The sequence below is a fragment of the Passer domesticus genome, chromosome Z (genome assembly GCF_036417665.1).
Source record: "Passer domesticus isolate bPasDom1 chromosome Z, bPasDom1.hap1, whole genome shotgun sequence".
Taxonomy (NCBI): Eukaryota; Metazoa; Chordata; class Aves; order Passeriformes; family Passeridae; genus Passer; species Passer domesticus.
The window spans coordinates 52,184,357-52,197,700 of NC_087512.1; the positions used below are offsets into that span (position 1 = coordinate 52,184,357).

The following is a 13,344-nucleotide window of genomic DNA, read 5'->3' on the forward strand; positions in this document are numbered from 1 at the left end:
CGTCTCCTGGGGATAGTGTGGGCCCCCTCCTGGGCGTGCAGGAGATAGCTAGGTGTGAGTGGCACGCATCAGGGCCTGGTCTCCCTTGGTAAGACCATTGCAGTCTAGGTAGGTCCGGGCGTGTGGAGTGCCTAGATATTGAGTGAGTCACACGCATCACAGGGTGCCCCCAGGCACTGCCAGTACCAGGTGCCCACGAGGGTCCTTGCTTCCCAGGACCGGGCCGGACGTACTGTAGGTGGTGTGCTGCCGCGATTTCAGGGAGGAAATCGTGAACCCACGGCCCAAGAGCACTGGGGTGGGGAGTCTTTAGATTAAGGCAAGGACAGGCACCACACATTCTTGCACACATCCCTTTCGCCTAGGCTATTCTGCTGGGGAGGGATAGCCAAGCCGGATGGTGGACGGCAAAGGGGTCGGGCCCCGCTTGGGTTGATCCCAGATTCTGGGAAGGGATACCCCCGGGTAACCCCACGGAGTCTCCTGGAACCTTCCTACCTCCATTCAAAAAGTGAGGAAGGCAGATACAGTATTAGAACAGGACAGTCTAGTCCGGGGTTAGGACTTGAGGTCCAGCTTGGCGGGTGGCTAGACAAGGGAAGGTCCTGGTGCCCAGGGAGGGGATTCTAATACTAGGGACCCTGGCTGCGTCGAAAAGGGTGCTCAAGAGTCTCTAGGGTAGAGGCAAGGCGCGGGGGTACATTTAGGTGGTGTGAATGTAGTTAGTTTACCCGGGAAAAAAGAGAGAGAGAGAGTGAGAGGGAGAGTGATTGAGAAAGGGTATAAGTTATAAAAAGGGGGGGAAAAAAAGACTTAAGTTAAAGTTATTTATTCAGTTGAAAAAAGACGAAAAATACTTGATTTACTTGTAGATTTGTGTTGCCCGTCAGTAAATTTCCGTTTGGGTAGGGGCACATTTGGGATCTTAGTTTAGTTATTTAAGGATGGGTCAGTGTGTTAGTAAAACAGGGATCCCTTTCAAAGGAAAAAAGAAGATAAAGAGTATTCCATTAGATAGTCCACTTGGACAGTTATTAGACCATTGGGATTCTCAAGAAGCCACTAAAACCCTTGACCAAGTTAGAATGATTTATTATTGTACAGAGATTTGGCCAAAGCTGAAATTACAAGGAAGGTGGCCATGGTATGGAACTCATGATCCATGGATGTGTTCCCAACTGAACCAGTTTTTGCGAACTCAGGAGAATCCCGATATAGAACAACTAACATATGCCGCCTGTTGGCAAGGTGGGGTTGTGAGTGAAGGGAGCGTGAAGATCTGTAAATTAAGGAAAAAAGAAGAAGATAAGGAGGAAAGTGAAGGGGAACAAAGAGTCACTAAGACCTGGGATCCCCTAGATCACCTACCACCTCCTCCTCCAATTTACCCAGTCCCAAACCCCAATTCTATACCTGCTCCCCCAACAGTAATTCCACTGCCACCTCCTCCTAATGCCCCTATGCAGGACCCCCTACCTGCTCCCCCAACAGTAATTCCACTGCCACCTCCTCCTAATGCCCCTATGCAGGACCCCCTACCTGTTCCTCCAACAGTGATTCCACTGCCACTTCCTCCTAACGCTTCTGGGCCAGATCCCAATCCGGTACCTACTCTTCCAGCAGCAAATCTAGTCCCTCCTACACTCTATCCCTCATCTTCAACCGCTCCTTTAACTTCACCTCCTTCCAACATTCCTACCCCTAGACTTGAGCCCTCATCTTCCCCTATGGTTACTCTTTCATCCTCCCCCAGTCATGATACATGTATGCCACCCTCTGTACATCCTCCATTATTATCCCCAAATATAGCTCCTGACGTTAATACTATGAATTTACCTCCTTCCCCCTCACCCATATCTATTCCTTTACCACCCGCCAATTGGAAACTGAGTTCGTCCCCTTTGTCCAGTAACGAACAAGACTCCGTTTTCCAGGTGACCACCCAAACTGACCATAGTATTGAAGGCCCTTGGTGTAACACTAGGTCAAAGACATCGAAACCTGAAAAAATGATGCCTCTCAGGGAAGTCCCAATGGGTGGGATGATAGGAGGGGTAGGATTTGTAAATGCACCACTCACAGCTTCGGAAGTCCGAGGGTTCAAGAAGGAGTTAGGAAATTTAGTAGAAGACCCAGTGGGCATTTCAAACCAAGTGGACCAGTTCCTTGGACCCAATATTTACACCTGGGGAGAACTCAATTCTATACTCAATATCTTGTTTTGTCCTGAGGAGGTTAGGATGATCCGAGCAGCGGGAATAAGGATTTGGGAAAAGGAGAATAGAGTTGGACCCCCTGGAGACCTTAAGATGCCTTTGGTAGATCCAGGATGGGATCCAAATCGGGAGGAGGGCAGGAGGAATATGAGAGATTACAGGTCTCTGATAATTAAAGGTATAAAGGAGTCTGTCCCTCGTAGTAGTAACACTAAATTGGCTTTTGAGGGTACCCAAGAGAAAGATGAGACTCCAGCGAGTTGGCTTACTAGACTGAGGAGGAATTTTCAGCTATACTCTAATATAGATCCCGATAGTCCAGAAGGACAAGTACTTTTAAAAGTGCAGTTCGTTACCAAATCTTGGCCCGACATTAGAAGAAAGTTGGAAAAAATTGAGGATTGGCAAGACAAATGTATAAATGACTTGCTAAAAGAGGCTCTGAAGGTTTACTTAAGAAGGGAAGAGGAGAAGGCCAGGGCAAAAGCTAAAATAATGGTAGCTGTGGCTCGGGAAAGCATCGGGGCGGATAGTAATTCACCGGTACGGTCCCCGGGAATAGACCAAAACAAGCCACCTCCATCGGTGGGACGATATTGGGAAAAGCCAGGATTTAGAAAGGATGGAGAAAGATCAAGGAAGATAGAAGGAGTACCCAGTGATAGGACCTGCTATTATTGCGGGGAGGTTGGACACTTTAGGAGATATTGCAAGAAATTGCGACTAGATGAAGCAATTGTGCAAGAACAGGAAGCATTAGAACGGGTTTTGAGGGGTGATGACTAGGGGTGTCAGGGGCTTTATCTATTAGGGGATCCAATAAGACACCAAGAAGAGCCCCTGGTAAATTTTAATGTGGGTCCCCAAGATGAAGACTTTGAATTCCTTGTGGATACAGGAGCTGATAGATCAAGTATTAATAGACTGCCAATGGGGATGACTCCTGGAAATAAGATCTGTGAAATATTAGGAGCAGAAGGGAAACCGTTTTTAGCACCAGTTGTTGAAAATGTAGAAATAAAAGGAAATTCGAGACAATGTACAGTAGATATTATCTATTTGCCAAAACTAGAAACCAATTTGTTGGGAAGAGATTTACAAGTCCTGTTGGGAGTAGGGATTGTACCAGATAACGGGAAGATGGTCGTTAGACTCATGAGGTTAACTCAAAAGGACTTAGAGGAGATTCACCCCGAGGTGTGGGCTGAAGAGGGAAAATATGGATATTTAAACATTCCACCGATAAAGGTAGAAATGCAAAAAGACATTCCTCCCATACGGGTAAAGCAATACCCCATATCATCAGATGGAAGGAAGGGACTGGCACCAGTGGTTGAACATCTATTAAAGGAAGGCATCCTCGAACCCTGCATGTCCCCCCATAATACCCCCATACTAGCCATTAAAAAGACCGAAGGAAAATACAGGTTAGTCCAAGATCTGAGAGAGGTAAATAAGAAGACTATTGCAAGATACCCCGTAGTGCCTAATCCTTACACGTTGCTAAGTCAAATCCCGAGAGAACATGCTTGGTTTACTATCATAGACCTGAAGGATGCTTTTTGGTCTTGTCCCTTGGCAGAGGATTGCCGGGATTGGTTTGCATTTGAGTGGGAACATCCAGATAGAAACCGGAAAATGCAGTTAAGGTGGACGCGCTTACCACAGGGATTTACTGAGTCCCCTAACCTGTTTGGGCAGGCACTAGAAGAGCTATTAAATCAATTCCATCCTAACGGAGAAATAAAATTGTTGCAATATGTAGATGATCTATTAATCTCTGGGGAACAGAAAAGCGAAGTCAGAACTGCCAGTATACAACTATTAAATTTTCTAGGGGAAAAGGGGCTGAAGGTATCGCGAGATAAGTTGCAATTTGTAGAATCGGAAGTCACCTATTTAGGACATGTGATTGGAAGGGGGTATAAGAAATTAAGTTCTGAAAGAATTACAGGAATTCTTTCCATCCCAGCTCCAAAAACTAAGAGAGATGTAAGAAAACTCCTGGGATTATTTGGGTACTGTAAATTGTGGATAGATAATTACACACAGAGAGTAAAATTCTTGTATAATAAATTGGTAGATCAAGAACCAATCAAATGGACAATAGATGATGACCGGCAATTACAAGACCTAAAGAATAAATTATCTTCAGCCCCTGTACTAAGTTTGCCCGATCTTAGTAAGGAATTTGATCTATTTGTAAGTGCAGAAGAAGGAATCGCCTATGGGGTACTTACCCAAGAATGGGGAGGATCACGAAAACCTGTAGCATTTCTGTCCAAATTACTAGATCCTGTAGCCCGGGGGTGGCCAACTTGCCTGCAAGCGATTGCAGCTGCAGCAGTCTTGATTGAAGAGGCCCAGAAATTAACATTACAAGGAAAAATTAAAGTGCATACACCGCATGATCTCAGAACTGTTCTTAGCCAAAGGGCCCAACAGTGGCTCACGGATTCTAGGATTTTAAAATATGAGATCATCCTGATAGATACTAAGAATCTGGACCTTGCTACCTCTAAGTGCCTTAATCCTGCCCAATTTCTTTTGGGAGAACCCGTGAACAACCTAGAGCATGATTGCCTAGAGTTAATACACATGCAAACAAAGGTGAGAGAAGATCTTGTGGATGTACCCTTACCTTATGGGAGAGTTTTGTTCACAGATGGATCCTCTAGAGTAGTCTCTGGGAAAAGAGCTTCTGGGTATGCGATAATAGATGGTAAAAATATGGAAGTTGTAGAAAAGGGGAAGCTGTCTTCGAATTGGTCAGCACAGTGCTGCGAAGTATTTGCATTAAAAAGGGGACTAGATCTGTTAGAAAAAGATAGCGGCACTATATATACTGACTCGCAATATGCATTTGGCATCGTACACACCTTTGGCAAAATCTGGGAAGAGCGTGGATATTTAAATTCTAAAGGGAAAAATCTAGTACATACAGAACTAATAAAGTTAGTATTAAAATCTTTACAAAAGCCAACAGAAATAGCAATAGTGCACATCAAAGGACACCAGAAAGGAGATAATTTTGAGATAAAAGGAAACAAACTTGCTGACCAAAAGGCTAAGGAGGCAGCCTTAGAAATAGGAGAACCAATTAAGATCTTCAAGCTAGAAAGGAAAGCCAGACAACAAGAAGGCGAAGTAAGGCCAATCTTTAGTGAGAAGGAACGAAAAGCGATAGAGGAATTGAAATTACACCAAGGGGAACGTGGTGAATGGTTAACTCAAGATGGGAGGAGGTTTCTAAACCAGGCATTAGCACGGAAGATATTAACAGAAATCCACGAATTAACACATTGGGGAACCCAGGGACTATGCGACCACTTCTTGAGAGAAAACATATGCATTGGAGTGTATGAATTAGCTAGGACAATAACCAAAGGGTGTGTAATCTGTCAAAAAGTTAATCAAAAAGTAATGAGAAGAATAGAACCTGGTGGAAGAGAATTGGCTCTAAGACCATTCCAAAATATACAGATAGATTTCACTGAAATGCCCCTAGCACAGGGATATAAGCATCTATTGGTAATAGTAGATCACCTCACCCATTGGGTGGAAGCTTTCCCCACCAAAAAGGAAACTGCAGAGGTGGTCGCAAAGATAATCCTGGAAGAAATCATTCCCCGGTATGGTTTAGTAAACACGATTGATTCTGATAGAGGGCCTCACTTTGCTGCTCAGGCCTTACAACGAATAATTGAAGCCTTGGGGATGAAATGGAGACTACACACTCCATGGCATCCCCAGAGCTCGGGCAGAGTTGAAAGGATGAATAAAACACTTAAAAATGTGTTGACAAAGTTAATATCTGAGACCAAATTAAATTGGCTAAAGTGCTTGCCCTTAGCCTTATTACGTATTAGAACAAGACCTCGAGCAGACATAGGGGTTTCCCCCTATGAGATGATGTTTGGGCTTCCCTTCTTATTGTCCCCCTACAGTACTGGAAATTATCTAGATGGAGAAGAAGCCACACGGAAGTATTTAGGAGTAATTGGGAAAACGTTGGAGGACCTCAGAAAAAAGGGATATATACCTCAAACCTCTCCTCATGATACAAATGTTCATGATATTCATCCTGGGGATTGGGTACTAATTAAATCATGGAACAATACGCCTCTAATGCCTAAGTTTGAAGGTCCCTTTCAGGTGTTGCTGACCACTCACACGGCGGTATTGACTCAAGAAAAGGGTTGGACACATATTACTAGAGTTAAAGGGCCGGTAACACCTCCCAACGCAGGATCCAACTCCCTTGATCCATCTACCGGACCAGTAGAAGGAACTTCATCTACCAGTTCGCGGGAATGGACTGTAATCCAGAACCCGACAGATCTAAAGATAACTTTTAAGAGAAACCCGAGGACTGACAAAGACTGAAAGTGAAATCAGAGAGTTATGTCTATAAAAGTTCAGAAATTTGTTGTAATGTTGTTAGTGTTCTAAGAGTTAAGAAGTTAAAATTATTCCCTATGGAAAATTAATGAAAATTAAATTCTCCTACTGAGCTTTCCTAAAAAGGGGCAGTGAAAATTAGTAATTAGAGAGTGAAACAGCTAGTGTAAAAGGACTCTTATCAGACCTCTAAGAAGACCTTAGATCCAAGAGGCAAGACCGGAGGGAGCAAACAGGGGAGAAATGGCCCCTACCGGACTCTTGGGGAAACTGGTACTGGTGCTAGTGATGAGTGCTGCTCTTAGCAGACACGATGACCCTTGCACCAAATGTTATCATCCTATCTATGATGGGGAAGACCTGAGGTCCTTCTTTAGAGTCCATACCAACATAAACCCGAGCTGTTTTAATCACTCTCAGTTAATTACCTGTCGAGAAGATGGGAAAGTATATTGGACTACCAGGAATACAGCCACTTATAGGCAACGCCTGCTTGGGGAGTGCCCAGTAGGAGAATCCTGGTTTTGTTTTGAACATGAAGGATTGAAAGACTTGGTAAAGGAAAAACAGCTGATAAGGGAGAGAGAAATCCCGGATGCTCCCTTAGAGAGAAATTTATTTATAGATCTAGTGGAGAAAATAAGCAAAGAGTTAAACTTAACTGAATGCTGGGTTTGCGGAAGTACTCAAATGACAGAAATTTGGCCATGGGAGGGAATTAGCCTAAGCCCACTAGAAATTCTAAGATGGAAACAAACAAAATTAGATTATGAATCTTTGACATCCCGTGGAAAAGAAAAATGGAATTTAAAATCAAGAGTAGTAGGTGAAGAATGTATACTGAGAATAGGAAAAAGATACAACACCCCTGTAGGAAAAATGGCATGTAAAAGGTATATAATGATAAGGGAACAAGATTCCAAATGGGTCCCAAAGGAACCCAATACATATTGGGCTGTTGGAAAAACTGAGACAGGATGTATATATCATGAAGGATATAAGCTCCATAAATGTACAGGAAAAAGAATAAATCCCTTCTGGGGGATTAGGGAACTATCAAAATTCTGGGAATTGCCAGGTGAAACTGAAGATGAGTTCTGGCAAGCCCCAGAATATTTGTTCTGGATCTGTGGAAACACCGCTTACACCAGGTTACCTGGAGATTGGATGGGGAGTTGCACCATAGGGGTCATTAAACCAGCCTTTTTCCTATTGCCTAAGAAATCAGGAGCACACTTAGGAGTCCCGGTATATGATGACTTACGGAAGGATAATAGAAAGAAAAGAGATGTAATTGACATGGGAGGTACACAAGTATGGAGAAGTAAAGTATGGACTCCAGAAGAAATTATTCAAACATATGGGCCAGCCACATGGGCTCAGGATGGATCCTGGGGCTACCGTACCCCTATCTATATGTTAAATAGGATAATCAGGCTCCAAGCAGTACTGGAAAAAGTTTCAAATCGAACAGCGCTAGCATTTGAACATATAAGTGACCAATTGTCCCAAACGAGAACAGTAATTTATCAAATTAGGTTGGCAGTAGACTACTTATTGGCAGATGAAGGAGGAATATGTGGAAAATTCAACTCGTCTGAGTGCTGCTTGGAGATTGATGATAAAAGTACAGTAATAAAAAATATCTCTAAGGAAATCCGCAAACTGGCCTATGTTGGAAATCAGGAATGGACACCTCTAATAAATAGTAACTGGTGGGATGAGTTCTGGTCCTTTAAAGGAACATGGTGGAAAAAGGCTGCGTTTATAACCATCTGTTCAATAACCGGTTTGGTGTTTTTACCTTGTCTGTTCCCTTGTCTAGTCAAAATACTAACTTCCACAGTACAGGCAAGTATTCGACGTCTTGAAGTAAATACTCAAAAACAGGCAAAAATAATGTTGATGGAAAGCCAGAGGCCAAACCACGAGACGGCAAAAGAGATATATAATAAATATCAAAAACTCAGGAAATTTTATTTCCAAGAGCAAGAAACAGCAAATTGATGCGGGCATCAGCCCGATCAAAGGAATAGAGGGGGGAGTTGTAATGGACAATCCTATAAGTTAAGGCCATTGAAAGTGTTACTGTTAAATGTGAAGTTTCAATAAGTTAAGCGTGTTAATTATGTTGTTGTTAAAATGTAAAACTTCTAATGTTACTGTTGATTTGAAGTTGTAATAAGCAAAGTTGTTGTTACAAGGTTGAACCTGTTAGTCCCTGCAGTTCACACCCACCCTTGTTACCTCCGTCAAGTGCTGCCTCCACTGCTCTCTAAAATGGCGCCGAGGAAACCTCCCTGGGAAATATGCAAATCAAGAGGAAGTCAAGAGAATCTAACTAAAGACCCTGAAACCAACAAACTAAACTAAAATTTAAGAAACTAAGTGAATGGTTCTGCTGGCAAAAGGTACTCTTATTCAATTAGTGAGGTTTTAGAACTCACTGTAATTTCAACAGAACAGAGATGAAGTGAGGACCCTAGACTTCGAGCCAGACAGTTGTCTTCCTGGGCACGCTCGTGAGGACGGAAGCCCCAGTTCTGCTGTGCAGCAAAACTGCGTCACCTCCTCCTCTGCGTCGCTACCGGGAGCAGTGGCGGTGTGCGCGACCCCTCGGGCCCCCACCCAGAGCTGATCCTTTAATAAAGGCACTGAAAAGGAGAAAGATCTCCTGCCCATTTTTATATCATGCCCAGCCCGAGGAGGACAAGCGACCGCCGCGGCGGGTTCGGGCCGCCCCACACTCGGCAGCCCCCGGCACAGAGGGCATCCGGCCCCGGGCTGGCGACACCGGCCGCTCGCCCCCGGTGGGTCCCACTGTGATCCCGGCATCGGACGATGCCGTGCGCCGGCGGGAGCTCTAAGCCCCAGTGGGGGTCCCGGCCCCGGGGGTCCCTCCGCGGGCGGCGGGGCCGACAGGGCCCCCACCCCGTCTTTGTGCTGCCGCTCGCACTTCACAGGCGCGGCGGGACCGGGAATCCCGGGCGCCCAGGGCAGCCTCGCCTCCTCCTTCCCCACCTCCTCCTCCTCCTCCTCCTCCGGAGCGGGGCGCATGATGGCGGCAGCCGCTGTAGCGGACGTGAACAGCACCGGCAGCAGCAGCACCGATACCTCCAGCACGGGCGAGGAGGAGAGGATGAGGCGCCTCTTCCAGACTTGCGACGGTGATGGGGATGGCTTCATCAGCAGGTAGCGACAGCGAGAGGCGGCTCTTTGCTGGTACGGAGCCGTCCCGTCCTTCCCTTTACCCCGCGTTCCCCGGCGCTCAACTTGTGGGCGAGTTGGAGTGGTGGTGGGAGCTCCGCGGCTCCCGTCCCGCTGCCGCCGGCACCGCAGCCAGGGGCTCCAGCAGGGCCTCGGCACCGGGAGCTTCCCGGGACAGCGAGCGAACACTGCCCGCTCCACTCCACGTCCGCCTGGGCTGAAAGGTGATGGCTCAAGGTCCTGGATTTTATCACCTCGTGCCCTGGGCAGGTGGTTTTTGGAAGTAAACACACAAAAAAAGGCGGTCGTGGATAATCTAGGAGAAAACTTATATTGTTCTCCCGGATCCTATGATTTTGTTTTGTCAGTACGGTCTAATCAATATTCTTGTTACACACTTTGGTTTAAATTCCTCTGCTGGTCCTCAGAGAATTTGAGGAGTGTCACGCTGGCTGATGGATTGTGGTGGGGAAGGGTGAGCTTGTACATTGCAGTAGATACTTGGAAATAAGCCACAGTGGAATGTTTACGTGTCTGGAAGCACTGGCAGTGTGTTTTGGTCAGGAGTTGGTTTTGTGGCAGTGGTATTTTTGAGCTCTCATGCCATAATTTTAAAAATACTGAACTTAAAAAGGCGGGATTTGCCAGAGGTCGTGGAAACTTGCATTCAAAATGAAACTTGCGCTATTGCCTGCAATTAGTACATGCCTCTAGAGAACTGGAACAGTGAGGGGATTTCTTAAGTCTGCTATTTAACCTGTAACCTAGGAATATGACCCCAAAGAAAGGCTAAGTAAACTTGAATCCCCACTGCCATCTCTTTGGAGCCAGAAAGTTGTTGAAAATATGTAACAACTGGCAGTCACTTTAAAAATAAAGTTCAAGGGTTGTGATATTTGTTATCTAAACAGCTCCCTGAACACTCTTTTTTCCCCCCTTGAGTCTAATAATTATTTTGACAGTTGTGGTTTTGAAATATAAACCTTGAAAATGTGTACTTTCCAGCCAGTGTGCTAAGACGGCTTCTCTTGCCATTTGTTTATGGACTTCATGGAATTCATTCTGATGCCTGAAAACTTGAGATGTTCACGTAAAGTGTGCACTGTCTCTTCAGAACACACTTGCTCTTCTGTACTGTCATGTTTTTTTGCAATGTAAACTCTGTGTATTTATAATTTAAAGACCTTACTCGGGGAATGTTAATGTTTTAGTGTTTCATACAGACGGTTGAGAGATGTTACCATGACACAAACTACTAATTTCTGATCCACTAATCCACGTTCCCTAAGTTTTGTCCCACATTTGTATTCTGTGTTCTTCAAAGTAGGTGTTTTCAGAGCGTCGCTTGAACTACTGTGTTGAAAACGCCAGGATATGTCTGAGTAGAGACACTGGATTTCATGATGAAATGACTATAAAGCCCAGGGCCTGGGTGGTGGTTGAAAATTTTTCAGGAGATCGTGGGTTCATTGTTGAGGGTTGCTAATACCTTGCTTTAGAAGGGAGTTGTGCATTCAAGGCACAACTGGTGTGGCCTTTGTCAGAGAACATGGTGTTATAAATTACTGTCTTCCTTTACATCTCTGTATGTGTGACAAAGTAGTGAAGGAATATTTAAGAAACTGTCTTTGACTTGACTTTACTTCATTAGGTAGCCTGGGTGATGAGTTGTATAAATGGAATGCCTTTCTTGCTTTTGTAGTTACTCAATTTTGCTTTTACTCTGTTTTATAGCAGTGGCTTATGCAGGAGGAGACTTGTCCAGTCCAGTTGGATTTGGATGTCTTCATAGTATGTACCACCATACTATAAAGTCTGTCAGGTTTATGGACTCAGTGTCGGTGTTGAAAGTATAGCAGATGGGGGTTGTTTAGATGTTTGTTGTTGTTTAGAGCCCTAGTGTTCAGGTTATTGCATCCTTTTTAATGTAATAAATCAAAGGCAAAAATGTTACAGTTGCTTTTACACTAAATTTCATCTTGCCATTTTCTGCATACTGTTTGTCTGGCTTCTGTGTTCGTTTCTTTCTACAGGATTTTTTTTTGTTTATTTCGTATGGGCCAGCTGCTTGGTTTTCCTGTTCTTCTTGCCCTGCTTCTTTGGACTTCTCTTTGCTCATTCTTGTGGTCAACAATTTTTTTGCCTTTCTTGCAGCCCCAGTGGTGATTGGAGGCCTGACTTCTGCACGTCATGATATCTTTCACAGCAGATTAAACATGGCAATAAATGCTCAGGCGTCTTTATAAAGAGCTGAAAACACAGAAGCTAGCACTTTAAAATCATCTCCTTCTTTGTGTATTAGAGATAGACTTGGCTATGATCTGTAACCTGTTACTAGCATGATCTTCTTTTTAAATGCTAGCTTATTTTCAGTGCAATGGGGCTGAAATTTGCTGTTTTGCAGGTGCTGCTGAGTATAAATTTTATCTTTAAAAATTAGCATCCTTTCTATTTGCAGGCCGGAGGCTTGGTCAGTAATTTCTTTGCCTAGCAGATGCAGCAGTTTGTTTATAAGATTTCTTTTTTTTCCAGCTCCAGAGCTGTTAAGGAAAAGAAGATACTTGCAGCAAAGACAGGCATTTTGTGTATGTGTGTTTATTTAGTTCATATTGCATGGGGGGGAGAGAGATGTTTGCATTCCTAATGAAATAACATGGTGTCTCAGCTGTGGAAATGCTTTGTCGTGCATCAAACTGTAATAAACCTCTTTAAATAGTAGCAGGGAAGTACAGGCACAGATGGAGAGGAGGAGCATGTCCTGGGATACTGATTAATTTTCTGGCTCTCACCTGAGATATTGATTAAATTCCAGGCTCTAAATAGGATGATATCAAAGCAATAAAGCATAATTAAGGATGTGCCATTGGTGGTTATAATCCAGTAGACACTGAGCTATGGAATATGTAATGTTAAACCAGTGTCTCTGAGCATTGCATTGACATGTGCATATTGAAATTTTGCAGCATCCAGCTAGGGAAAAGTACTAAGAAAACAACAGAGTTTTAACTTGTTGGCTTGTACTGAAATGGCTTTTGGTTCTTTTGGGGTTAATGTTTGTTACTTAATTATTTTAATATCTTGCAAATATTTGGCATTCTTCTGATACTTCTGCAACAAGAGGAAATTTCACACAAATGAAGAACTAACCAACCAACCAAAAAGTACCACCCACTTCCCCCCCCCGCCCCAGTTGCAAAGCAGTCCACAATTAAGGCTGGATTCTGAATGCTTGAGATCGGCTGGATGAGAGCTGGATGAGAATTGCTGAGAGCAGAAGGCAGCCTTAAACACTGTTTACAGCAGAACTTTAGTTTTGCAGCTGTATCTGAATTATGTTGTTATTAACAAAAGCTGTTAACTGAAAAAACAGTAATTGCTTTCTTTTGTTTTATTCTGTTTGCTTTGAAAAGTTTCAGAATCTGATGTTGCAGTTATAAACATTTTCCATTGCAGAGGGTTGGTGAATTGTCAAGGACACGTGTGGTTTTTTTCTTTTTTCCTTTTTGATGCTGTCTGCATA

At 44.0% G+C, this 13,344-nt stretch overlaps 1 protein-coding gene across 2 annotated transcripts in view; it reads left to right on the forward strand.

Moving 5' to 3' along the window:
* The first annotated feature begins 9,657 nt into the window (after positions 1 to 9,657).
* Positions 9,658 to 13,344, forward strand: part of MCC (MCC regulator of WNT signaling pathway) — a 183,348-nt gene continuing 179,661 nt past the window's right edge. Inside the window, exon 1 of one of the 2 annotated variants that reach the window (XM_064403762.1) lies at positions 9,658 to 9,809. In XM_064403762.1, coding sequence (XP_064259832.1) covers positions 9,673 to 9,809 — 137 coding nt within the window. In that variant the 5' untranslated portion in view covers positions 9,658 to 9,672. Of the gene's footprint in view, positions 9,840 to 13,344 lie in introns of both variants that reach the window. The other variant, XM_064403763.1, reaches the window with a different exon arrangement.